This window comes from Anoplopoma fimbria, chromosome 7 (assembly GCF_027596085.1).
Source record: "Anoplopoma fimbria isolate UVic2021 breed Golden Eagle Sablefish chromosome 7, Afim_UVic_2022, whole genome shotgun sequence".
Lineage (NCBI taxonomy): Eukaryota > Metazoa > Chordata > Actinopteri > Perciformes > Anoplopomatidae > Anoplopoma > Anoplopoma fimbria.
Window position 1 is genome coordinate 11,899,288 of NC_072455.1, and position 26,489 is coordinate 11,925,776.

General features: G+C 40.4%; 3 protein-coding genes across 5 annotated transcripts; 2 read left to right on the top strand and 1 right to left on the bottom strand.

Moving 5' to 3' along the window:
• The first annotated feature begins 1,420 nt into the window (after nucleotides 1-1,420).
• alox12 (arachidonate 12-lipoxygenase) lies at nucleotides 1,421-16,708 on the top strand. Its single transcript, XM_054601793.1, has 15 exons — nucleotides 1,421-1,715; nucleotides 4,717-4,863; nucleotides 4,969-5,170; nucleotides 5,899-5,980; nucleotides 6,078-6,200; nucleotides 6,689-6,795; nucleotides 7,370-7,542; nucleotides 7,695-7,838; nucleotides 8,611-8,814; nucleotides 9,602-9,688; nucleotides 9,769-9,938; nucleotides 10,937-11,058; nucleotides 12,160-12,260; nucleotides 12,350-12,520; nucleotides 15,620-16,708. The coding sequence occupies exons 2-15, from the start codon at nucleotides 4,717-4,719 to the stop codon at nucleotides 15,797-15,799; spliced, it is 2,013 nt and encodes a 670-aa protein (XP_054457768.1). The 5' UTR covers nucleotides 1,421-1,715; the 3' UTR covers nucleotides 15,800-16,708.
• A 153-nt stretch (nucleotides 16,709-16,861) lies between these two features.
• On the bottom strand, nucleotides 16,862-20,590 carry rnaseka (ribonuclease, RNase K a). The gene is made up of 4 exons (XM_054601800.1): nucleotides 20,427-20,590; nucleotides 19,679-19,761; nucleotides 18,714-18,837; nucleotides 16,862-17,322 (listed from the first exon to the last, which is right to left on the bottom strand). Exons 1-4 carry the CDS (start codon nucleotides 20,499-20,501, stop codon nucleotides 17,305-17,307), a joined length of 300 nt encoding a protein of 99 aa, XP_054457775.1. The 5' UTR covers nucleotides 20,502-20,590; the 3' UTR covers nucleotides 16,862-17,304.
• A 55-nt stretch (nucleotides 20,591-20,645) lies between these two features.
• On the top strand, nucleotides 20,646-25,887 carry zgc:92664 (uncharacterized protein LOC436695 homolog). 3 transcript variants are annotated; one of them, XM_054601799.1, is made up of 5 exons: nucleotides 20,646-20,734; nucleotides 22,885-22,979; nucleotides 23,106-23,350; nucleotides 23,838-23,945; nucleotides 25,193-25,887. In XM_054601799.1, the coding sequence occupies exons 2-5, from the start codon at nucleotides 22,942-22,944 to the stop codon at nucleotides 25,255-25,257; spliced, it is 456 nt and encodes a 151-aa protein (XP_054457774.1). In that variant the 5' UTR covers nucleotides 20,646-20,734; nucleotides 22,885-22,941; the 3' UTR covers nucleotides 25,258-25,887. The 3 variants fall into 3 exon arrangements, with proteins under 3 accessions (XP_054457774.1, XP_054457772.1, XP_054457773.1); XM_054601797.1 differs by lacking the exon at nucleotides 20,646-20,734 and adding an exon at nucleotides 22,150-22,502; XM_054601798.1 differs by lacking the exon at nucleotides 20,646-20,734 and adding an exon at nucleotides 22,150-22,502 and having other exon boundaries at nucleotides 23,124-23,350.
• The last annotated feature ends 602 nt before the right edge of the window (nucleotides 25,888-26,489 follow it).

Consider the following 26,489-nt stretch of genomic DNA (forward strand, 5'->3'; position numbering starts at 1 on the left):
TTGAGTTTTGGGGACTGATGGTGAAAAATACCTGATGACAAATGAACCGCTGCACACTGGGGGGCCACCTAGCTGGCTCTGTTGGATTCCGACCACTCGCAGTCAGGTGGAGCATCTAGCATTGTTGAGTGGGTTTGTGTACTGGCAAGTAAGGACAAGTGTTGAACCAGTGGGTGTTGCATTCCGAGACCAAAAACCAGTAAACTCAAGTGTTGAGCTTAAGGCTATGTTAGCACTGGGAGGACAGAGATTTATACTTCAAAGTAAGCATTCCTGTAGGCCCAGTGGAGAATGATCGAACAGAATGATCCCCTGAGTTTCACTGGATCAGTTTAAACTTTTCACCCATCCTACCGCTAATTGCTCTTATCCCAAATGTCGGCTCCCCATTTCTGCAAGAATGCCAGTTTGACGTCATCGGCTCGTCACTAAGGACCTTATTGTTTAAATATTTATAGAAAAGCGAGTGAAATGTAAATGTTATTAGCCAAAAGTCAGTCCCCTGTCTCTAACTTATTAACATTGCTGTACCCAGGTTGTAAGAAAGACTAAAGGATAGGAGAGTACATCATGTCACCCTCACTCGTCAAAAGAATCCCCTTTATCTAAACCATTATACACCCAATGGCTGATGGGAAGAGGAGGCAACCAGCTCATATTCATTAACGGTGTTGACAGAATGAACACATACATGCATCTTTAGGGTTACAACATAATGGTGTTTCAGGGCTGTTGCACATCATCATGAGGTGATGTAATCGAGGCTTCTCATAATACCAAATGTGTAACTTGGTGTGAACTTATTTAGTCCAGTTTATTATGTTTATCGTATACATATATCTATATATATATATATATCACAACTACATTTCTAAAATAGATTCATGGAAATAATACTAGTAACAGCAATACTACTAATTTCATGGTCATAAATTGGCACTTGAGGCCAGTCATTTTATAAACCGAGGTGTTACAAATCTTGTAAGTATTGCCACAAGGAACAAGATTTTTTTAAGATTGAAGGTTTAATAAAAATATATATTACATAGGTAGACAAAACAGGAAATAGAATGAACGAAAAAAAAGAGTCAATAAACGTCGTGGTTATGGATCCCTCTCTACTGGAAAAAATTAGCAGACTCATGTGTTTCCCAAAATATTCAAATTTTTATTTAAGTTTTACCATAAAGATGAGCCAGAAATCTACCATCATTAACTTAAGTTCCGAATGTAAAGTTTCTAGAGCTGCTGCTGGTCTGCTGCTCTGTAAAGCGAGTGCTATCTCTCAGTCCCATCTATGCAGCGCTGATATTTACCCAACTTCCCTTTGGCAACATTCCCTCTCTCTCTCTTTTCTCTCTGTGTGTCTGCGTTGAAGAGCAAGGTGAGACTACACAAAGGAGTGAGTGTGAGAGCAGAGAGTCATCGAGCTGTGAAGGAAGTGCGAGGGAGTGAGCGCTCTGGAGAAAACAGCTGTAGAGAAAGATTCAAACTGTCTGCAGAGAAAAAGCATTCCTGCATTTAGAAATGCAGCGTTGACCAGATAACTGTTGAGATTATCGATCTGTGAGGACTTTCAAAAGTGAAGGAATTGGATACAGAGGGGAAAGGAAATAAAGAGGGAAGAGCCAGAATACAAACGGAGCCAAAGGAAATCTAGAGGAAAAGAAGAGGAGGGGGTTGAGACTCAGCTGTGAAAACACTTCTGGACCAAGGTGAGTGTTTTTCTCAACCTGGATACGCTCTAATGCTCACATGACGCATTGACAGTTAAAACTTTTATTAAAGAATGTAAGTAAGGCTCAGCTGATGTGGCCTTCCAAACACTTTTGGAATGAAGATTTTATTCCAGTTTCAAATTTCAGAAGTGTTCAGTGGGTCTGTTTGCTCTCACCACCGTCTGTACATCTGCTGACGCTGCCAAGGAAACCCACAGTTCCATCACTGTATTTGGTAAACCGCATGTTCTTTGCACAATGCAAGAGCAACCTAAATTACTGCTTGGAGCTCCACATACACAAATATATATATTATAGGTTTATTTTATTTAAAGGAGCTCAGAGCAAATCTATGATCCAGGGATTTCCTCCACACGACTCTCGACGTGGCGGCGGATGAACCGTCCATTAGAGGTCAACAGCGCTGAGAGAGTTAACAGCGCAAACTAAGGCAGCAGCTATAACAGCGTTAGGTGGGAACTGCAGAGGGGGCGCTACACATATACACAATTACCTGAATACTCCTCCAAATATTCATTTGGATATTTAAGTCAGTGGTGTTTGTGTTGTGGAACTCCTCCAAAGTCTTTGCTCACTTTGTAGATATTTAGATATTTGTATAAGTATTATTTTTTCTAGTAATGAAACAATTCTACAACAAATTTCAAAGTGCGCCCTTGTCCTTTCTATAAATGCAAAGGTAATAGCAAGATTTGTCCATCAAAGCCTAATTTAAAAATATACTCAACTTTGTGAACAATACCTTACATATTCCGTGAGAAAAGTATCACAGCCCGGCTCAGTGACTTAGACAAAGATCACGCGAGATTTAAAATCATTTGAACATTATTTTATTTGAGACCAAGACAAAACATGATATAGGAATCTGTAAGTGTTTGTAATGTGGAATGTGTGTGTTATGTGAACAAAACAAAGAAGGAAAACCAAACCTTAAGGGTGGATGATGATGGTGAGAGAGAATGAGAAGCCAGCCTAAATACGTTCGGCCCAGCCGGCCCAGGGGACAAGACACAACATGAGACCGCTCTGTCCATCTCCACCTGCAGGCTACCTGCTTACGGAAAACAACAGGGGTGGAGGGGGAGAGCACCGAACGGGTCAGAGGCTGTTACAAAAGCTTCTTTAGTCACATGGCCATCGAGGTATGAGGGGTATCTGTTGTCTCATCAGCTCATTTGCATCAGTGTGGTTTCATTTGTTTACTTTAGAAATGCTATTCAAATGATTACTAGGGAAGTATCCTCACATCAGCATGTCAGTTCACTCACAGAATATGTGACAGCCACAGTTTATTAATTTCTGATGAAGAGTTTGATTCCTTATGACATGCTGCACGATGTAAAAGCATATATGCAATAGGTTTAATGTTAAAACAATAAGATCATGACTAAATTGTAGCATCATCTTGAGCGGTCACTCCCTAAGACTGGTTCTGGACCCACAGGGGGGTCACAGGAGACTTTTAGGGTTGTCAGATAAATCTGAAGAATTTCTTCCATGTTCTTTTATTCAAGACTTAATCTGTAGTTCACCTTGAGGAACATGAATGTTCCTATAGTTCTTGTAACATTGAATCTATGAGGAAAACAAAGAGAGCCTGTTAACAACATTTATATGGTATATAACATGGTTATATTTTTCAGTAACACATGCATAAAACAAAGTTGGGATTAATCAAACATATATCTCTTCTAAATTGCTGATTTACCTATTCAAGATAGTATAATGTGATGGAGAAAATGGCACTAAAAATATTTATTTACGCAGAAATTCTCTCTTCTCATGAATTGTAGATGAGGCTTATTGTGAATTGAGTCACGATGGTGGTGAAGTGTTTCTCAGTAAAAACCTTTTGAAACACTGATAGCAAGAGAACATTTCCTGTAAACATATGTTGGTTTCCTTAGTGATATCAACACGATCATCTTATCTAAATGCCAATGCTTCACTGTTGTAACAGAGACCGTTGAGAACCGGCTGTGTAGGGTTAGAGGGGTTTGGTTCAGGTGAGGCCATTTATCCAGACTGGTCAACACTGGGGGTTCAGGTCTGGCTTCCAGTTGGTGTTTCATTCCCAAAGGAGTTGGATGGGGTTCCAGTGTTTCCTACGGGGTTTTGTGGTAGATGGTGGGTGGACCTCAGACCCTCCAGACAGGCTTCCCTGGAAGACAGTTTAGTACATTCTAAAGTTAAATGTATCAATTTGGTGCACTTTGAGAGCAAAATTAAGAGTCTGGATCTACGAAGAATTAAGCACATTAAGGCTACTCAAGTAATTACTTAAATACAATTTTGAGGTACTTGAGCCTACTTTACCTTAACTTTATACTTCAAATCTACTAAATCTCCAAGGGAAATATTATGTATTTAAACTTCAATACATTTATTTGACAATATTATTTACTTGTTAGGCTACCTTACAGATTTAGATTAGGAATAAAACAATATAGATAAACTTTGAGCTTCACCTTTACTAGCTGCAACATTAGAGATTAGAGAAGAACAGATTAATGCATCAATAACTATAATCCAATGATGTAGACCAACCTTGTATAAATTCTTTGAAATGGCCCATTCTGCATACTGAGTATTCTTTTACTTTCGGTACTTTAAATATATTTTGATGCCGATACTTTTGTATTTTTTTGTAACACCCAAGCTAAACTAGGAGGGAGCCAGCCAGCCCAGCTGTTGAGAAGTTTTTTTTATGAAAATGTGGCGGGATAACATAGACTTTGGCGGGCTGCCAGCGTCTAGGTAATAAATGGGAAACACTGCACCGGGTGTTGCCATGTTTAAAGTTATTGACACGGAGCTGGAACATTTTATAGCAGAAAATAAAACATAGGCTTTAGCATGGTGATTCAAAGGAGGGACATTGGGTCTCTAATCTGTCTAACTATAATGCAACAAAGAGCTAAATGCTGAACTCTTGGTTATCTGCATGCTGTTTGTGTGTGTGTGCTCATGTCTTCAGATGGAGGTCTACACTGTAACCGTAGCAACTGGTACATCAGAGTATTCAGGCACCAACAACTACATCTATGTCACCCTGGTGGGGGAGAAAGGGGAGAGTGAACACACTCTGCTGGACAACCCCGGATTTGACTTCTGTCGTGGAGCAGTAAGTGTGTGTGGAATGATCACAAGTGACAGCAAGTGTACTGATGTGTGTTCAAACAGTGATCGCAGGTACGATTCTCCTTCTCCATCGCTCCATCTCTGTCAGGTGGATCAGTACAAGGTGACCAGCCCTTCACATCTAGGCTCCCTGCTACTGGTCAGACTGGAGAAACAGAGGTACTGGTTGGAAGACAACTGGTTCTGTCGCTATGTCACGGTGGAGCCTCCGGGTGGAGAGAAAGTGCTGACTTTCCCGTGTTACCGCTGGCTGATAGGAGACATCAAGGTGGAGATAAGAGAGGGAACAGGTAGGACAGATTCTAGGCAACTCCTAATGGGGGCCTGCAGCTCTTACACTGGATGCAGGGTGACATTCAAACTTCTCTTGACAGCCAAGCAACAAGTTATATTTTTGAGCTGGCACAAGGCCAATGACATGCAAATCCTGGTGTGTGTGTGGACGGATCATTCTTCAGCTGTTTTATAATCAGAGGTGCAATGCTAACATTCAATTCAATTCAATTGAGTTTATTTTGTATAGCCCAGAATCACAAATTACAAATTTGCCTCAGAGGGCTTTACAATCTGTGCACATGCGGCATCCTCTGTCCTTCCCTCACATCGGCACAGGAAAAACTCCCCTAAAAAACCTGATATCCGTTGTAGTGTGAAATTGTTACTGATCATAATCTTGGCTGAAGGGCGGTACTAAGTTTTGTAATGTCAATGTTTGTGCATCGCCGCTACAGCACAGATGAGGTTAGATGAGGATGGAGTTAAGGCCATAAAGCTGTAGTTTAGCTATGGCCTTAACACTTTAAGGTTTGAGACAGGCTTATTAGCATTAGGGTTTGGGTTCCACCAGCCCGACCTCCACACTATTACATTCTCCATTTCTGTATTTTCACCAAAATAAAAATAAAAATTTCGGGTAAAGGATGACCCTCCTCTCTGTTGGCCTAACGGTCACTAACACATGTAGGTCTGAACTGTTGCTTAAGGTGCACTTTTCTCCCTCCTCTTCCTCCTCGTGTAGCGAAGATGCTGAGGGATGACACGTTACCCCAGCTGCTGGAACACAGGAAGACAGAGCTGCAGGAGAGAAAGGCGGCTTACAGGTCATACACACATAACAACACAAAAAACAGACTGGCTGTGCTAAAGGTTTATGTGTATTCATATTTGTATCATGCTGTGTGTGTCTGTGTCGTTCAGATGGGTGACGTGGGGCCCAGGGATCCCCAGATGTATCGACGCTAAATCTGAAGCAGATTTACCCCAAGATGTCCGCTTTGACAACGAGAAGAGGAGCGATTTTGAACATTCATTACAATATGCGTAGGTGGTGCACACACACAAACACACAAACACACACACACACACACACACACACACACACACACACACACACACACACACACACACACACACACACACACACACACACACACACACACACACACACACACACACACACACACACACACACACGTCTGTTTTACCTTACATGTGAGGACCACCACTATCACCATGCATTTGATGGCCCTTTAATCCTAATCTTAACCAACTCAAAAGTATCCCTTACCCCACCACTTATCCCTTACCCTAACCTAAACCTAATTCTTAACTTGACCTTTAAAACAAGTCTGAACCCTCAAACAGTCTCTAAAGTAGTGCCAGGGACAATGTCCTCACAATGCAGGAATTTCCTCACTACAAAGGTTTGAAACCGACACTGGTCCTCAAAAAGACTTTTGGTCTAATCAGATCTGGAAGCCAACAACGTGATGAATATCAAGTACACATGCACCCTTTCTTCCCATCAGCCTGATGGAGTTGTCTCTGAAGAAGCTGGCCATCAGGTTCGGGAAGTCCTGGAGCGACCTGGACGATTTCAAACGGATCTTCTGGAAGCTGCGGAGCCCCATAGCTGGTGGGTAAATACACACTCCACACTCCTCCAAAAACAACATATATGTTGTGAAATGGTCGCACGGTGGCAGTTTTAAATCACTGGTATACCTGTGACCCTTCTATTTAACGTTGTAAAGCTGTCAAACATTTTACAAGTGGTTAACGTTGTATGACAGAACTAGCTGGGAAGGTTTGGAATTTTTGGGTTTGGGTTAAAACAAGTATGCAAAAGCAGTTACTAGTGTGACGTGGTTGCGCACTAACGTAATAACTCAGTGTGTTGACTTTTGGTTCAACACATTGGACACAAACAGTGGGCTCCTGGGTGAAAGTCCTGTGTTTGTTTGACCCATGATTACTTCAACCTCTAGAGTGCGATCCTCTAACAATGAGCGTAGTTATGGGTTATAATAAGCTGTTGCACTGACAACTTGTTTGATGTTTTTTGATGATGACATCTTTGTTCTATAGTTATTATCTTTGTTACCGTTACCGGCTGGCTAACGGTAACGTTATCCAGTAGTTCATACACATTCATCTGACAATGACCTCCAGGGTGAACTACTCATCCATTATGTGTGTGTCTGACTCAGAGTACTGCATGGAGCACTGGAAGGAGGACCGGTTCTTTGGCTACCAGTGTATGAACGGCTCCAACCCAAGGATGGTCCAGAGGTGCAAGAAGCTGCCAGAGAACTTCCCTGTGGTACCAGACATGGTGCAGAGCTCCATGGCTCCCAGGACCAACCTGCACAAAGAACTCAAGGTGGAGAAATATTGTCACCACGATCTATATTAATTATTGTGACACAACAAATACTGCAATTGCAGAATTGTGTCATTTGTCTATTCATTCATCTCATACTTTCTTCTCCTTCAATGTCAACGTTGTCAATGTTCTGCTTATCTCCTCTTCAGGCAGGTAATATCTACCTGTTGGACTACGCCATCATGGATGGGGTTCCCACCAACACAATCAGGGGCAAACCTCAGTTCATCGCTGCTCCACTCTGTCTCCTGTACCATCACCCAGATGACGGACTTATACCTATTGCTATACAGGTATATCATTCACACCCATCCTAGACCTGAACTGAAGTAATGAACTCAGCATGTCACTGATGTGCATGCACGCAATCACACAGGCACAGACTATGGTCAACGAAACTTGATCAGCACCTGTAGATTGGCATTGAAGTCATTGTTGGGGGGAAATGGTTTAAGAACTAGTTATTGGATTAAATATTTAATGAAAGTCTGAGAATATTGAATTAAAAACCTAAAAAGGACATCTGATATTATTGAATGCATCCTCGGAATACTAAAAATATGAGAACATTTAATGAAAAACTGAAACTATTGTAAATCTGACAGAAAATATATATAAAAAAACTGAGAATACTGAATTTAAACCTGAGAAATATTCATAAAATCTTAGAAAAATTAAAGGAAATCTGAGAACATTTGTAAAAACCTGAATTCAAAAAGCATTTTTTCAAAATATCAGATTGACAACATAAGAATTTTGCATGTAAGTCTGAAATAACGTCATGAACCCTAAACCTTCAAAATACTGAATATAAACTCAACAATATTGAATGTTAATGTCTGACAAAACTGAATGGATGCTTAAAGACATGAATGAACATCAAAGACAGGCTGCACAGCTTTATTTAAATCGTAAGGAGCAGCTACCAAACTAAAGTGGAAACAGAACTGGTGACTAATAACATCTCATCATACTTTCCAGGAGGTCCTACACATGTGAAGGTCAGGTTCCCTTTAACACAGTGGTACAGGACTGCCTGTAATAGTTTCTCCTCCTTGTCCCCAGCTGGACCAGACTCCGGGCCTGGACACGCCCATATTCCTGCCCAGAGACCCGCCCCTGGCCTGGCTTTTGGCTAAGATGTGGGTGCGTCACTCTGAGTTCCAGGTGTTCCAGCTGCTGTCTCACCTGCTCAGGACTCACCTGGTGATAGAGGTGTTTTGTGTGGCTACTTTGAGACAGCTGCCTGCTGTGCACCCTATATATAAGGTAAGTCATAATATTGAGTCTATTGAGTTAGTGCTCGGCTCTGATTGGTTGTTTTTCTTTGGGATATAGTGACAGTTTGGGCAAATGTGACAAAAAGTTGTTTTCATATAAGTAACAAATTGCAGCTTTAATGTTCTTCAAATGCAGAGAGAACCAGACATTCATTGGAAACAAGCTTGTATAGAGAGAGTCCTTTATTTTGAATGGCATTTGTTCTATTTTAAGACAAACTCAACACTTCTTCCACATTAACATGCTGTCTTACCGAATTCATGCATTCCCATTCCCAACATCAGTCATGTCATACTCACCACTGCTTAACACAGATATTGTTGCTATCCACTAATAACTTCCTGTCTCTTCCACGTTGTCATTTGTGTTTGCTGTTAAGTTAATGAAACTCAAAGCTTCCTGAAGAGATGTTTCACAATAAAAGGCTTTCAGTGGTTCTAGGGACAATATTCCTCCCTCTACTGGCAAGCGTTTAATATGAGGTATCTGCTGTTAGTGATGAGTTTAACTGATGATAGCTTGATAACAATAAAAAAAAAGTAGAAGCAACAGGAAATAATAAGTGAATGAAAACAATACTAAAAGCGACATGACTGTCGTTCTGTTATTGTTGAGGAATTGTACATTTTACCGAATGTACCATGTGACCTATTAGAGTATGGGTCACATGATAAATCTCCTCAGTGCTTTTCCCAGACCTTGATAGGTAACAGTTCAGTTGTTCATGCTTTTATTTGAGACTCTGGTAACACAGTTCGGTGTCTTCCTGCTGCAGCTCCTGGCCCCTCATCTGCGTTACACTCTAGAGATCAACTGCAGGGGGCGCACTCAGCTCATCTCACCCAATGGCATCTTCAAAAGGGTGTGTCACTGGGCCCACCGCCTCTTCACAGAAATATTATTGATTTTTGTTCAACAATCTGATGGTGATTATGTGTGTAGGTTGTGTCCACGGGTGGGGACGGCCTGATGGTTCTGGCTCAGAGGGAGTACAAGGTGCTGACCTACCGCTCCCTCCAGCCTCCCAATGACTTCACTGACAGAGGCGTCTCCAAGCTCCCAAACTATTTCTACAGAGAACACAGTCTGATGCTGTGGGAGGCCATACTCAGGTTTAACACCCTATGCTCATACTAGCAGCTGGCAGGACACTACTGCTGGGTCTGCTGCTTTATTTTGAAAACCAGAAGACTAAAGGATGGGGAGATTTAAAGTCACAGTGAAGTTAGAGCGTCTTTATCTTCAATAATGACATATTTCTGTGTGAAATGGATCATGTGGGTGCTGTGTAGCTACTAAAGCGATTTTAATCCTTCAAATTTGATTGGGCCAGTTAACATGTTTACCTATATTGAATGTATTAAATGGTTTACAGTGTAGTATCTAGCAGATCTCACTTTGCTCACTATCCACACTGGATAAGTTTCTAAATGAATACAGCACACAGCTTCTTGTCTATTCTATTGTCCTCCTATCTTTAACCAGATACTTAAAAATCACCACAGTATTAGTATTTAAAAGCATCACAAAAGATTGACAACACATCATTTTAAATCTGGGTTTAAATAACATTAATTATCAAATGTCAAATGCAAAATGTACTTTTGACTAATTTAATGGGACATTGAAGTGGTTGTTTGACCTAAATAGAGTATTATATAATAAGCGTAAAGAGATATTTTGTTGGAGGTGAAGGTCAGAGGATGCACAGATGCTCTGGATTTTTAGTGCAAGTGATTCAAACAGGATATCAGAACTAAAAAAAAGATAAGATATTTATTCTGCTTGATTCTTCTCTCCTAGCGATCAATAAACACACTGAGGGATCATTGCAAGGTGTCTTGGTCTGGTTAAAATTATCTTCTGGAGATCTATATATTGGGTTGAGTTTCAAAAGTCTGAAGTGTTAAAATACTGCACATAAACTCACTAAATGCTATTGATTTGAGGTTTTTTTTCTGTAATTTAAGGACACTGTTTATGGCCAGATGCATTTGTGACTTACTACGAGTCATAAGATAAGATAAGATAAGATAATCCTTTATTAGTCCCGCAGCGGGGAAATTTTGCAAATTTGCAGTCATAACTCTAACTGTACACTTTCCTTCAGTTTTGTCTCAGGTATGGTAAACATGTACTACCAGTCAGACAATGATGTGCAGGAGGACCTGGAGCTCCAAGCCTGGATCAGAGACATAACACTGGAAGGCTTCACAGAACTCCCCAACTTTGGTCAGTTATTAATATCCTGCATTTAAATAAAAGTACTATGTGGAGCTTTCAGACAATCTTTGTTATTAATGACATGGGTGGGCTTTAAGTGAACTGCAGTTATCATCCTGTTTCTTGCCCTCCATAGGCTCGAGCAGTTTTACATCACAATCATATATCATACTTAAAATAACGTCACAATCTGTAATGTTCCTTTATTTTTATTTGGACCATTGATGCTAATTAGCTTGCTGTTTGCAAATTGCTTTATTAGCTAAGGGTACGTAGCGACAAAAACAAGATCCATGGCGCACAGCTAAGGTACCATCTAACTTCCCTTAGCTTAGCATAAATTAAAGTTAGCTAGTTGGCGACCCCTGCCTTACATCTATGTCTCTTGGCTAGTAGCAAGCAATCGTTAGATATAAACCATTTGCTTTATACCATTACATAATTTATTGTTGGCTAAAATCAACACTGTTTGTCGTAATAAATTAGTATTATGGATCAAGTTAAGTGATATGGCAAGCTAACCAACTAATATATCCACTCAGATAGTATAACAATAGCGATAACGTTAGCGAGTAAGCAGGCCTGGGTTAGCAAGCTAGCTGTAACTTAGCAAGCTGTATGGATATGCAGTTGGTTGCTTTGTAACACTAGCTGATGAAGAAAAAGCTAGCCAACTAACATATCAACTGAGATAGTATTTTGCTAGCAATAATGTTAGCAAGCAAGCAAGCTAAGGTTAACAAGCTAATTGTTACTTAGCTAAGCTGCAGGGATCCGGCTTTGGTTGCTTTGTAACACTAGCTGGTGAAGTAATTTGCAAATGGCAAGCTAGCCAATTTACCAGCGGGATGAAACACCGGGATTCTGGATGAAATAGCTGAAGTTATTCATTTAAGACAGTATTTTTCTATGTAGCTACACACTGTTAGTGCCTTCAAGGATCTGTAGAGAGGCAAGGCACATGGGCAGCCGGCATAGATGTCACATCCTTCTTATGTCTCAATATGTACCATATGTCATATTTTTACAAAAAAGTTGCAGGAATCATTCATATACAGTGCTGTCAGAAATGATGTATTATTTGTGCATTGATGGTGGATGTCTGATCAGGTCTGCCCAGTAAGCTCAGCACCAGAGAGGAGCTCTCCACCCTGCTGTCAGTGGTCATCTTCGCCAGTACAGTCCAGCACGCTGCCACCAACAACGGACAGGTGCTGAACACAACAAGGAGTCCCCACAGTCACATCCTACACAGAGGGGCTTTAACTCATTCTCTCTCTGTTGATGTTGTTTTTTACAGTTTGACTGGTGTGCCTGGGTCCCCAACACCCCCTGCACCATGAGGCACCCCCCACCAACAGACAAGGATGCGGTCACCATGGAGATGATCATGGCCAGCCTTCCTGATGTCAGCCAGTCCTGTGTGCAGATGGCTATCACATGGCATCTGGGGCGAGCACAGCCGGACGCAGTGAGTCCATATGTCTGTCTGGTTTATGTGGCAATAAATCATATATAAATGAGGTCTCAAACTTCTAATTTTGATAAGCTGACATTGCTGATTAGTTAAAGGGTCGAGTATGGAAAGCCTGCGAGCCCTGCAAGTGAGAAAAAATTATTCAGGTGATCTATTTTATAAGTCTGAAATGGATTGTTTTGTCTGCTGTGTTTATGACTTAAGAACATGTGAAAAAAGTTCTAATGATGTAATACTCATTTCGGCCACAATAGGCTGAATTGGACCACTATCCCAGGTTCTAAATACTTCACAATAACAACAATACATGTGCATTAAGAAATTCATTTTCCACCTGTTCTTAAGTCATAAAAACACAAAAAAATTCTGACTTGCTCCTCGGGACCTCCGCAGTTGGATCACTTTATTTTCTTACATTCAGGCAGGTTTTGTTTTATATGTCCAGGTTTTCAGATTTCTAAGAATTCTGAGTCCACAACATTACAGTGGAGGTGAATGGACTTTAACCTCATTTGAAAATAATTAAACAAGGGCGTGTCCTTCCAGGAACAAGATCCCTGTTACTTTGGATGGTTCACAGAACACACTGTTCCATAGAGACTATTTATTCAATATAAAGTAGACAAGAGTAGTAGAGAGGTCTGCTTACTGTCAATATTATAGAAGAAGAACGCACAGATATGGAGTACAGATACACATAATGAGGCACACTGTGGTTGTATAAACATTTTATGAGGAAAATATGAAGAGATTAATGGGTGAAGGCGTTGATCTTGGCTGGATTAACCCACATGGGGTCCTGGGTCAAAAACATCACTTTAAAATATGAAGGTATTACATCTAGTCCTTGACGCTGGGCCTCAAGAAACATTGTCATTTCAGTTGATATTTTAACTTCATTCATTTTAATCAAATTAAAATCATGGCAATTCAGCCTTGATGTGATAAGAGCATTATTAAAAATAACAACATTAAGATTTAGATTATTTAAGATTTACTTGATACTTCCTGAAAAGTGTGGCTATTAATCAAATAGCAAAAGAACACCGCAGATGACGAATAATAAATCGTACAATTAGAGTACAAATAAGAAAAATTTGGAAAACAGCAGTTTTTCAAAAGTATTGAAGGAAAGAATTATTTTTGTATAACAAGGTTTTTTGAAGTAACAAGGACTTAACAAGAAAGTTTAGTGTTCTAGGAACGGAATAATTTGCTACTTAGTAATAGCGAGTTTCATAATAAGATGAAATATCTGGTAGAAACATGAGAAGTCTTTTTGTAACGTTAGCCGTGGTGGCAGCGATTCAAATCAATTCAATTCAGTTTATTTTGTATAGCCCAAAGACAGAATGCAATAGATGCCATGTGTACAGAATGAACAACATAACATAGTTAAAACACATTCAATGTATATGACATAAATGATTCATATAATCACAGTAGTAAGCAGAGTAACGAAGGAAAAGATTAAGACTACTTATAATAAAAGCAGCAATGACTATAGTAGAATTAAAATAATGATATAGGGAATAGTATTAGTAATGTGACTAATAATAATAATCGAAGTAGCAGTAGGTGTCAGCAGGGCCACAGCAGGAGGCACGATGACAGTCCAGATATAACCCAGAGTCATGGGAACCTGCGAGGCGAGAAAGCACAAGGACTCCGGGGAAGAAGCAAAATCAGTAATGTGCATAAATAGGAAATTAATATATAAAGAAGGAGGGAGATAAGAGGAGAGAGGAGCGCAGTGTATCCTAGGTAGTCCCCGGCTGTCTAGGCAGCATATCTAGAGGCTGGACCAAGGCGAACCTGAACCAGCCCTAACTATAAGTGCTATCAAAAAGGAAGGTCTTAAGCCTACTCTTAAAAGTGGTGAGTGTGTCTGCCCCCCGGACCAAAACTGGAACCTGGTTCCACACAAGAGGAGCCTGATAACTGAAGGCTCTGGCTCCCATCCTGCTTTTATATACTCTAGGAACCACAAGTAACCCTGCATTGATTGAGCGCAGCTCTCTAGTTGGGTAATATGGAACTATAAGTTCCTTAAGATAAGACGGTGCCTGGCCAGTTAGAGCTTTATAGGTGAGTAGAAGAATTTTAAATTCTATTCTTGATTTAACAGGGAGCCAGTGCAGAGAAGCTAATACCGGAGTAATATGATCTCTTTTCTTAGTTTTTGTTAGAACACGTGCTGCAGCATTCTGGATCAACTGGAGAGATTTAAGAGACTTATTAGAGCAGCCTGATAATAAGAAATTGCAGTAATCTAGTCTAGAGGTAACAAATGCATGAACTAGTTTTTCTGCATCGCTTTGAGACAGGATCTGACTGATTTTTAAAATGTTACGTTAGTGAAAAAAGGCTGTCCTTTGAAATTTGTTTGATATAGGAGTTAAAAGACAGATCCTGATCAAAGATAACTCCGAGGTTCTTAACGGTAGTGCTGGATGCCAGAGCAATGCCATCTAGAGTAACTATATCGTTAGATAATTGATTTCGAAGGTGATCTGGGCATAGTAGAATAACTTCAGTTTTGTCTGAGTTTAACATCAAGAAGTTGCAGGTCATCCAGGTTTTTATGTCCTTAAGACATGCTTGAAGTTTAGAGAACTGGTTAGATTCGTCTGGCTTAATCGATAGATATAACTGGGTATCATCTGCATAACAATGAAAGTTTATTGAGTGTTTTCTGATAATATTCCCTAAAGGAAGCATATATAAGGTGACTAAAATTGGTCCAAGAACAGACCCTTGTGGAACTCCGTGACTGACCTTGGTTTTCATCAAGGTTCATCGTTTACATATACAAACTGAGATCGGTCTGATAAATACGACTTAAATAATGAGATTCACAGCTCATTATTTTTATTCGGCTTCACCTTTTCAGACTCGTTATTACTGGCTTGGCTCATTGCCGCTGGTCGTTCAGACAGCACACATCACCATGACACTAGTGGCAATAATGTTAATGAATATTTTTTTTAATATACGTACCGTGTATTTATATTACTGGTTTCATTGCTTTTTGACATGTCAGTCAACATTGGTTGCTCTTTCTTCAGTAGCTTCCTGTTTCTTCCTGCCTAGATCCCGTTGGGCCAATACACAGAGGAGTACTTCTCGGAGGGGCGGGCCCAGGAGCTGATTGACAGGTTCAGAGCTGAGCTGAAGGAGATTGAGAAGCACATCGTGAGTCAGAATGAAGGACGTGGGCTTCAGTACCTGTTCCTCCTGCCCAGCCGCATAGAAAACAGCATCACCATATAGAGAGACTGAGAGACTACACACAGGTTCTGTGAGGTATGTGGTAGTTTGGAGCAGACCTGGCGCCTCTGAGATTTTTTCAGTTGATAATTGTAAAACAATATTTAAATTGCATCTACTGTGATTTACGGAAACCCTGAGAGGAAAGTGAGAAACCTTTATACACTGTAAACAAAAGAGTTTTAATTTACATATTTTTTTATTTACATAATTTGCAAAACACACAATATTTGTTCTTTGTGTTTAGAGTGCATATTATAAATTAAAACTTACCTGGATATAAACCTGAATGCTTCTAGTCCTATTTAGGTTGTGGTGCACTTCAGCTTCTTGTGGCCGAAGTGAGTATTACAACAACAAACACTGATGATTCTGACAAAGAAAAATAGTTCACCTGTTTTTTTCACTTACCTATCAGGGCTTCCTTCGTAAAAACATTTTTTAAAAATGTGTAAAAAAAAAAAAAAAAGTTTTCTTTGTATGAATATCAGATAATTTATGATTTGTATGACATGTTAAATTGAACAGGCTGTGTGTCTGAATGTCCACCAGAGGCTGGTTGGTTGTGTCAACCAAACATCAACGCCATAATCCCCACATCTGCCACAGTATTTTTTTTTACGCATTGTGTTCATAATTGTAATACGAAATATACCACTTTTAGTTGAATGCTGGAGACGTAGGATTGCTTCTGTTTAGGAAAACTTAACATTGGGTGGTCAACAGGGAAGGGGATCAAAGGTCATGGACCAGGAGTCAGTGGTCAGTCGAAAGGCCAAGGAGGGAATTTACCATGACAACAGCGGCTGAAAACTCAAACACATGTTGAGTTAAGCTCTTTTTGTCGAGCTAAACATGGATTCCTTTTGTCAGTGCATTCTTTGGATTATATTATATAGCCAATATTTTCATCATCTACATCAGGTATTTACCCAATTATTATGACCTTATATTCTGGCAATTACAGCAACAGTTGTTGATGATGTGTTGAAAAGCCATGATCAAGTGAACAGTGGATTAGCAGCACATAAGCAAAAACAGCAGTGAAGAAGTGAAACATCAGGGCTTGTGTCAAACAACTAATCAAGCTGACTCAGTTATCAACATAGCTTTAATGTTTGAAATGGATGTTTGACTGCGACCTTGGACATTACAATAACATTCAGAATATGATTTCAAGCTGAAAGAAATCAATAACTTCACAGGCGGACACCCACAATAATCAGAAAGACATTCTCTTGTACAGTTAAGTAGTTATCAAAGTCAGGACAAAATAATTTACAACCTCTCACATTTTTTAACAAGAATAATCACTGAGTCTCTGGAGAACAACTATTTGCGTTCCAGTTTTTTTTTTTTTTTTTTGTTTTTTTTTACGTATTCAGTCAAATCATTTCAGCACTTCAGGTGATCAGAGGTAGAATTAATCTCATTTTAAATAAATGGATCTGCCCTCACAAAGCGTCCAAAACACTGCTGCTGGGAGCTCCTCGGTACAGCAGGTGGCGCTAGTGCACCAGGTACTCCTGAAGAACAACAAGACAAACAAAATGCATGTTTAACAGCAGCAAAACATGAGTTTGAATACATCATATATCAGTTTAATCATTGAATATTATACTGGTGGCTGGATAAGGATGGTTTTACATAATTATCACACATGCTCTGTTTCTTTGCTCATCATACTGTGTGTGATTTAAAGTGGCCCTATTATGCTTTTCCACTTTTTCCCCTCTTCTTTAGTGTGTTATATATATATATATATTTTTTTTGTACATGTAAAAGGTCTGTAGAGTGTAAAACTTGAAGTCCACGCCTAAAAGGAGTTACCCTCCCCCTCAGAAGCTCCTGAGCTGCCTGAAACGGCTCCATTGAATTCTCTCCTTCACTTCTGTAACTTTATGAGGTCATAATGTTACGGAAGTGACGTAAAACTCCTTCCGGCTAGTTTGGCCCTCAAACAACAAAAGAGAGAGACGGAGCTGAAGCTCCGGAGGAAGAGTTTTTTGAAATGTGAAACTTTGACCAATCACAACAGAGCGGGCTATCTGACCAATCAGAGCAGACTTTTCTTTCTGGAGGGAGGAGTAAGCGCTACAATGGAGCATTTCAGAGAGAGGGTGAGAAGAGGTGTTGCAGGACAGCCAGGATGAGAAAAGCATTAACGCATGTAATCATGTTGTAACTGTAACTTGAGATAAAAATATGCACCTGAAAAATAGCATAATAGGGCCTGTTTAATGTCCAAGCTAACCAGATTTTATGTGGGGATTCACATTTACAGGCCCTTATTTAAAACATGATTGCCATCTCGTTTGCTCTGTCCAAAGCATTCCTGGATCATATTTTAAAAGGGACATGTCATGCTCATATTCAGGTTAAAACTTGTGTGTTTGGTTTCTACTAGAACATGTTTACAGGCTTTTTTTTTTTTCTTTCCATACTGTCTGTCTGAATGAACCTGTATTCCCCCTCTGGGATAAACGCTCTGTTTTAGCGCCTGTCTCTTTAAGACCAGTCCCTTCTACTTGGCTTGTGAGAAAAATATGGCACACCTTTGCAAAGGTGTAGTCCCATAAGGGTGGATTTTTCTAATGAGCCTGCATGTGACATAGGAAGTGGAGTAAAATCTTAATGAGGGTTCCGGGAGGAGGATGTCGCATGTGTACAGATTGTAAAGCCCTCTGAGGCATATTAGTAATTTGTGATTTTGGGCTATACAAAATAAACTTAATTTAATTTAATTAATTGCTTGTTGAGTCATATGTTTTCTGATCTAGACTTAAGTCCCTTTTAATGTCTCAACGCTTACTAAAACCCACGTTCTCATCTCCCCATTGCAAGATTTGATCATTCAACATCAATAGGGGTTTAACAAAAAGAAAAAGAAGAAAAAAAGCCAAATAGATGAAGTCACCTTCTGCTTGTTGAGCTTCATCTGGCAGCAGGAGAAGGCTCCAAACAGGACGTAAATAGCTGCTGCTATGAAGCAGTTGTAGCCCACCTTGTTGTACAGGTTGTAGATTCTGTCAGGGTTCCCACTGGGGGGGAGAGTACCACACAGCAGCATTAAAACCTACCAAGTAGTGCACATTTAACAAAGAAAATAAAGACTTAAGATGTAACTGGTTCCATAAAGGAGTTTTAGTGTTAAAGAAACAGTTCAATGTGTGGCTACAAGGCTGACATTACGTTGCAGAGGTATCTACTGAAATGAGCATGCTAACCAGCTAGCCTCGGCCCACGGTCCAGGAGGAATGCGGGAAGCGTCTCCGGGACAGGCGGCTGTGGCCACTCGAATTTCGGCCAGCAAGAAACACCTTGGTGCCGGGGATCTGATCCCCGCCAGATCAGGAGACACTCTGTTGCTGCGGTCACAGAGGCTAGACTGCACCAGCCCGCTGTGACCTCCCGGCACCGGGGCTTGCGCTCTGGCCGAATATGAGCCAAACACACAGATGGCTAACATTAACTATAGTATGATGCCAAACGTGAACTTTTTAAGATAGCAGGGCCATCTTGGACCGGCTCTTATGCTGTGTTTGCACTACGAGCGACAAAAGCAACAAAGCAGCTGAGCGTTTCCCGTCAAATTTTCAGCAGGTTGCAGTTGTTAAAGTGCGCGTTGGCGTAATTATGTCACAGTTTCATCAAATTGGTTGAATTGTGCGTACTGTTGACCTGCTGTAAGTAAGTAGTTGGTTTTTGACCGTAAATTGAGATGGCAAAGACCCAGTAGTAGAAGTGAAACGCTGACCCCTACTTGTTGGGAACATGTGTCCAGATGTGACGCCCTGACCCTTTAAGTAGAGAGACAGACGAGGAGTCAAGCCTCAGTGCAGGGTGTAGATGTGGAGTGAGGGGTGACGGTAAAGGACTTACTCTTGGTGGATGCTGTCATCTGTCACAGGCACGTCTTCTAATAGCACTGCTGAATGAGTGCTGAAGAAAATCCCCAGCATGGCCTGAGGAAGAGGAGGGAGACCCGTTACTGAAGGGCACGGTTTAGTCAGAGGACCAAAGGAAACTGAAGATACTGAACAAAGATTAAATTAAATAAATGTCTTGTTAATTGGTTAAAAAGACATTTCAGGATCTGTAATGTGATGAACACCAGGCATTATGAATTATTCCTAAATACTCGTCCAAAGTATGATTATGCTCAATTGAAATATTTTATTACATCAAATTAATTTGAACCAAACGCGATTAGTAACGTGCAACATTTAACAACATACAGTTGTAATAAATCAGTCTACAGGAAATAATCTGTGAGTGAGTAAACTTTGAAATAATTATGACGTTATGAACTATGAAAGTCATTTTCACCTGCTCCAACCTTCCTGTTCCCTGCAGTGACTCAGCTTGAGCACAGCTGACTTAGTGAGGAGATGGTTCAGTTTTATGTTCATTTGGAAAGCTGTCATTTTGGATCATTTCACTGCCACACTCATATCAACGCGAGAACAAATGAAATCCCAAAAAACTCTCTACAAGGAAACCCGTTGTCTCCTTTGGAAACAGTTTAAGTAGGACTGCTTTGAGTTTTGAGACGGACTGTGGTCGATCGAAAAATGAAGGCATGACTACCGAGAATGACAAAAAAAAGTGAATCAAGAATCCAACTCACCAACATTATAACTCCCCACGTGCTCAATACGATCCCACACGCGGCGAGTTTTGGTCCACAGATCAACCCACGCATGATTAAACTCCGTTCTGTGACAAAGAAAGTTGACTTGCTGGTCCGACACCGGTCACCTGTTCGGTCAGATGACTCAAATCTCAACACCCCGGAAGTGTCCGGGATGTTGAGAGTTGACCGGCAGTCAGCTAACTTAAAACCTTTTTTTTTTTTTAAAAGTGAATTACTGACTTCGATGTCAGATCAAATATTTAAGTAAATTTGCCGAATTATATTTAATGATTTGATGTACGGTGAGTCAAACGCCATTAATTACACAAGGACAGAAACGCTCCAGTAGGACATTTATATCTGACGACTATTGTTAAATGCTTCACTAAAACATATCGAAGAGCGCCTTCGATATGTTTTAGTGAAGCATTTAACCTTAATTATCCGCATCTAAACTTATACATCACGTGACCTTGCTGTCCTGAGTTACGTGCATTTTCTGTCGCTGATGCTGCATTCATGCTTCAAAATGAGCTGAATGGATAGCATTAGAGGGAATGTTTTATTCTATTTGGATGTAACTGCTAGAGGTGGTGCATTTTGCGTGCTCGTATTTAGGTTTAAACGACATTACCAGCACAAGGCCGAAAGTAAATACGCTGCATTCAAGTACCGTCGGAATTAATAATATTTTCGGCCCACACAGACAATTTTACTTTGTTTCTTTTTCTTTTTTCTCTATGTGCTGACATTGTATACGCATTGTTTTATTTGCTACCATGTGTTTAAGTTGTAAGTAAAGTATAGTTTTAAAATAAACAAGGGCCCTAGTGCTTTTCGGGCTGGTTCTCATTGGTTTGTAAAAACATATTTCCCTGTTTATTACCAGGAAGTTGCGTTTGAACAGCTGGCAAAGTAGTAAATACCAGTTCTGAACAAGGGCCACTTCAATGTAGTCTAAAACATGCAATGGTCTCGTTGGCTTTGGTGTTGAAATAGGGACTCTGGAAAATGTGTCTCGGGAACGTTGGTGTTGTCACATCTGACAACACTGAAGTCTAAGGGGAAAGAATGGAAGCTTTCCATAGAACTGATGTATGTGTTTATTAAACAAGCACAAACTGTAGTGCTCTTTTTTTTGGGAGGCTTGGGAGAGAATCACATGGTTTATATGATACCAGTGCGTGTAGGTGGTTTTACATTTTGTTGTTTCTACTCTTCCATAAATCAATGTGTGACTCTTTAAAGATTGTTCCATCTTTCTATACCAAACTTTACCAAGATGGTGTGGAATTTAAATCTGAATGGTTGCTATAATTTATGCAAACCACCAGATGTCACTGTGCTGCATGCTGAGTTCAATGCCATCTTCTTCTTTTTTTTTAAGTCCCAAAGGCTTTCAAAAACACAAGATTAAAAGTTGAAACCACTTGGATGTACATCTAAATATCAATGTATTTCTACTGAATGCAAACAACTCATTGAAGTTACCTCTGGTTTATTTGTGTAATGTCATAATGTCATTCATTGCCAATGGTTCATTCATCATTGCCTTTTTTTGTACATTACTAAATTGTACTGTCTGTATGTTGAGTGTGCCATTGTTTTCAATACAAGAAACCCTAAAGCCTCGTTTTAGGCATTCTATTGTTATGTCTCAAACCACGGGGCGCAATAAAGAATATAACTGAACTGGATATTACGAGGAGACATTGAAGGCGGCACTCGCCTTGTCGTTGTATTCAGCGCTTGACCTGTTTGTCTCCAGTCTTAACGTTTTCTCAGCAGATTAAAAACACTTTAATAGCATTATGCAGTGTTTGTTTCAAACGTCGGACTTCTCCAAGCACCAACACTGAAATCGGCCGATAAGGAGATTTCTAGATACTCTGCTAGCTACATCAGGAGGAACAACACATGCTAACACACCTAGCTAGCTACACTGTTAGCATCTTCTTAGCGGTCCCGTCCACTTGAAGGCATCATTGAGGCTACTACACAGTCTGCTACAGACTTTACATAGTCTGTGGTACAACGGAGACCAGAATAATGACCTCAGCTTCCACTAAAGTAAGTCCCTTTTTACACACGAACCAGTGTGAAGTAGTTTTCCGCCGCAGTTAGCTAGTATTGAATGACTGGCAACGTACACAAACGCACTAGCCCCTCCGTATGTTTCCCGCCGCTGCTCGTTGGCGTAAACAGTGAATCAAAGGTCACGTCACTATCGAGATATGGACTCCAGGAGATCAGATACTCTGTTCAGTTCTTTTACATTTTCCTGCAGTCACAGTTTCCATAAAGCTTCTTTATGAACTGTATCCGCGAGAGTATGTGTTCCCCTCACACTTCATTCCACGCGTGCTCATCCCCGTGGAATGATAAATGCTTATTGGAACTACATTTCCGGTTTCCGGTGTCTGGTTATAATGCTAAAGCGTTTGTTCCACAGGTTGGGGAGATCTTCTCGGCAGCTGGAGCCGCCTTCACCAAACTAGGAGAGCTCACCATGCAGCTTCACCCAGTGGCAGACTCCAGCCCCGCAGGGTAACTAACGCACTCCCCAAATACTCCCACACATTAACGGTGAATGAGAGGTCTGCAGGTGTGTTGAGGCTCCAAACTCATGTGGATGCTCCTGGTAATTTGGTGTGAATACTAAAGTCAGTTCAGTTCCCATCCTCCCTCCAGCGGTCAGACGAAGAGCACCGTGAAGAGGAAGCTGTATGAAGATGGAGCTCTGCCCGCCTCCTCGGACGGGCCCAAGAAGGCAGTCAAGAAAAACGTTGCCACTGTTGCCGTGGCGACGAAAGGCATCCCAGCCGTTGTCTCTGTGCCCAAAGCTCAGGTTGTCATGGCGTCAGGACTACAGGGTTCCCCCTCCAGGCAGCCCACGCTGAAGAAACAGAAGACCGCAGGTGAGACGGGAGAACGACGTGTTTGCTATGACATATATATATATATTACTATGTCATCCCTGCAACATAAAACTGTTGTCTATGATCCAATTACGTCTTCATCGAATCTGACAATTAATCAAAATACATACAATCCCCACAGCGTTTCCTAACCGTATCAACGTGTAGAAGGAAGCGGATGCATCTACTCATGCAAGAGAGGTTCCTAGTTAACCGACACTCCTAGCTCATCTAGCACCACTGAGCTAATTAAATGTCAATGCTTAGCCAAGCAGGACGCCATTAATGTTAACATCTCGCACTGTAACGAGACAGTTGTTCTGTAACGATATTATCGTAATTGACGTATTTATTCTTAATGTTTTACAATGTTCACAAGCAAGTATGTTCATCTTTCTTTTGTGTGTGTGTGTGTGTGTGTGTGTGTGTGTGTGTGTGTGTGTGTGTGTGTGTGTGTGTGTGTGTGTGTGTGTGTGTGTGTGTATAGATGTGACCCTCAGTGCTCTTAACGACTCCGATGTGAACAGTGATCTTGTGGACATCGAGGGACTGGGTGAAGGATCCAACTCCAAAAAACTCAACAACTTTGATCAAGGTGAAGTTCATGAACGCATCACACAGAGGGGGTTGATGTGGGAGGTTTTGAGTAGGGCTGTTCTATTAACCTCACGCTGCCCCGCCCATTTTTTAAAGTAAACAACAAATGATATTTGGGAACATTCAGCAGCTACCTAGCTACTCGCTAGCAAACACAGACAGACAGGTTGGTTAAATCAGACATACAGCTAGCTATCTAGCTATCGTCACATTGGTGGTTCTTGATTCAATTCAATAGGTTCTTTTTCTTTTTATCACCCCATGGTTAAACATGCAGTGCCGACCTGTGTACTCCTTCTGCTATACATTTCCAAACAGGAAACGTTATTTGGATAAACTAATCACATGTTTGGAATCTAAATGGTTCATTTCTCATCTTAGAAATTAATAAAACTTAATGACAGCTTTTTAAAAGCTTAATGGTTTTTTTGGCAAGTTAAGGAGGCTAACACCAGCAATGTAGAAGCTACCTAATTCAGAGTCAAGTATGCGGTGAATAGAATATCAGTGCTGCTTTTGGTACATAGTGGCTTTAATACTAACTGTACAAACAACAGCAACACGTACACACGGCGCCAACACCTTCTGTATTAATAAACTTTGAAATAAACAAGTGACCAGCACTCGGCAGCGGGGGTGGAGCTCCAGGTGCAATTAGTCTGCTACTATCCAAGCTTTTCACAAATTGATTGTATATTTCAATGAAACCTGTGTAAAATACACTTCCTAATTATATTGACATTATCCTGTTTGACTCTGAAACTCCAATTCTAATTTCATATAAATTTGGCTATTGATGCTATTGTACAACACTACAATATTGACATGAAAATCTCAAGCTGTAAAACAACTTAAATTCTGCACTAATAGAAGGTGAATTTGTCTCTGTATATATTAAGGTCAGTGAGAAGTGTAAACAGGAGTGACTTCTTTGGCCTCTGGAGGCCCCGTATTGTATTCTGACTCAGCCTCACACACACCGTCCTGCTGCCACAAATACTCACCAAGGCACCTAATGTGGATTAATCCTCTGCTAAAAGTAGTCTCCAACAAATGCACTACTTCCTTCTGTAACGTCTGTTACAGTGACAGTTTTGTATATGCACAGTTTTTGGAAATTACTGAGCATTATTTAAAAACGAAACTATTTATCAGTTAGCTGTTGAGAGCCTCAGACAGTGAGTAACTTCAGAGTTCCCTCCTGAAATAGAAACGTTCAAATGCTGTTGTTTTGTGTCTCCACAGATAACCTGAACCTGGACTCAAGCTTCATCATGAATCCTGGTGACCTTCCTCTGCTCTCCCGTTGACCTTTGACCTCCTGTGGACTTAAAACGATGGACAAAACTATGACAATAAGAGCAAAGTTGTGATAAACTGGACTCTCTGAGCCACAAGATGCTGACCACCCACATTGGAGTAAATATGCTAGTATTGAACATTGTGTTATGTCATGCAGGACTCTTATCCAATTCAACGCTCCTCACCACTGAGAGTGAGAGTTGACACAATCAGAATCATGTTAAGATCAGGTCACTTTTTTTGTTTACCGCAATAACATTTATTTGAGACCATTTCCTCTCCTCCTCATTGACATCTGCTTTGTAGGAACGTCCAGAAAATCCTCAAAAGACGGACTTTATGCAGCGAGGAAGCTGTTCTAACATTCACACTTCCTGTGTTTCTTTAAAGAGAAGCCAGGAAAACAAACACAACGCAGCAGAAAAACCTCGGCTTCATCAACACTTTTCATCAAGATGCACCCGATTGGAAAGCAGATGTTTGTCTGAACAATGTAAACAGTGACATTTTATTGTATTTCATGTTCCTTTCAGTGTTGCCAGATTTCACATTTGTATTAACAGCTGTTAACACAAGACTCAGTCTACGTATTCAAGTATTTAGAACAACAAAGACATTTTGGATTCTTTTGAGTGATTGGTTCTAGTATTTTTTCAACGTATTGTAGGATGTGTTCAAATTCATTCATTCGTTCCTTCCTCTTAACTTTCCAGTTAAAGTGTGTTAGAGGTTACTAGAAAACCGATCATACACTCTACTCTTTCCTTCCAGTAAAAAGGGATAGTTTGGGTTTTTTGAAGTGGGTTCATATGAAGTACTTCTATATAGTCAGTGTTTTACCAGACGGGAGTACCAGCACGGTAGCAAAGTAATGTACTGTTGTCGGGGGCAGCAGCAAAAAATATTAATGAAACCTGAAAAAATCTATTTCAGTTCAAGTTTACGCTATATTTATTATTCTTTATCTTGGCGTCAGACAACACTTTCCCGAGGGGGAACTGAAGCAGTTATTTGAAAGGGTAAGTTAAATTACTCTTTTTGTCAAGTGGTTTTGAAGAGCTCATAGGTAACAGCTTCAGTTTCCCTGTCAGAAAGGGCTGGCCGGATAAAGCAGGGAAAATATTCTAAATATAGTGTACACTGATTTAGATTTATTTTTTTTAATACTTTTTTTCCGCCGACCCCGTCCACATTAGTACATTACTTTGCTCCCATGCTGATGTTCCTGTTTGTTTCTCCA

What these genes read in the sequence shown, in the direction of transcription:
- alox12 (XM_054601793.1), top strand. Translation starts at nt 4,717, where the DNA reads ATGGAGGTCTACACTGTAACCGTAGCAACTGGTACATCAGAGTATTCA. An exon ending in GAACATTCATTACAATATGC is followed by an intron (nt 6,201 to 6,688) that starts GTAGGTGGTGCA and finishes TCTTCCCATCAG; the next exon opens with CCTGATGGAGTTGTCTCTGA. An exon ending in GCTGCGGAGCCCCATAGCTG is followed by an intron (nt 6,796 to 7,369) that starts GTGGGTAAATAC and finishes TGTCTGACTCAG; the next exon opens with AGTACTGCATGGAGCACTGG.
- rnaseka (XM_054601800.1), bottom strand. Translation starts at nt 20,501, where the DNA reads ATGCGTGGGTTGATCTGTGGACCAAAACTCGCCGCGTGTGGGATCGTA. An exon ending in CGTGGGGAGTTATAATGTTG is followed by an intron (nt 19,762 to 20,426) that starts GTGAGTTGGATT and finishes CCTCTTCCTCAG; the next exon opens with GCCATGCTGGGGATTTTCTT. An exon ending in GATGACAGCATCCACCAAGA is followed by an intron (nt 18,838 to 19,678) that starts GTAAGTCCTTTA and finishes TCTCCCCCCCAG; the next exon opens with TGGGAACCCTGACAGAATCT.
- zgc:92664 (XM_054601797.1), top strand. Translation starts at nt 22,482, where the DNA reads ATGACCTCAGCTTCCACTAAA. An exon ending in TGACCTCAGCTTCCACTAAA is followed by an intron (nt 22,503 to 22,884) that starts GTAAGTCCCTTT and finishes TTTGTTCCACAG; the next exon opens with GTTGGGGAGATCTTCTCGGC. An exon ending in GAAGAAACAGAAGACCGCAG is followed by an intron (nt 23,351 to 23,837) that starts GTGAGACGGGAG and finishes GTGTGTGTATAG; the next exon opens with ATGTGACCCTCAGTGCTCTT.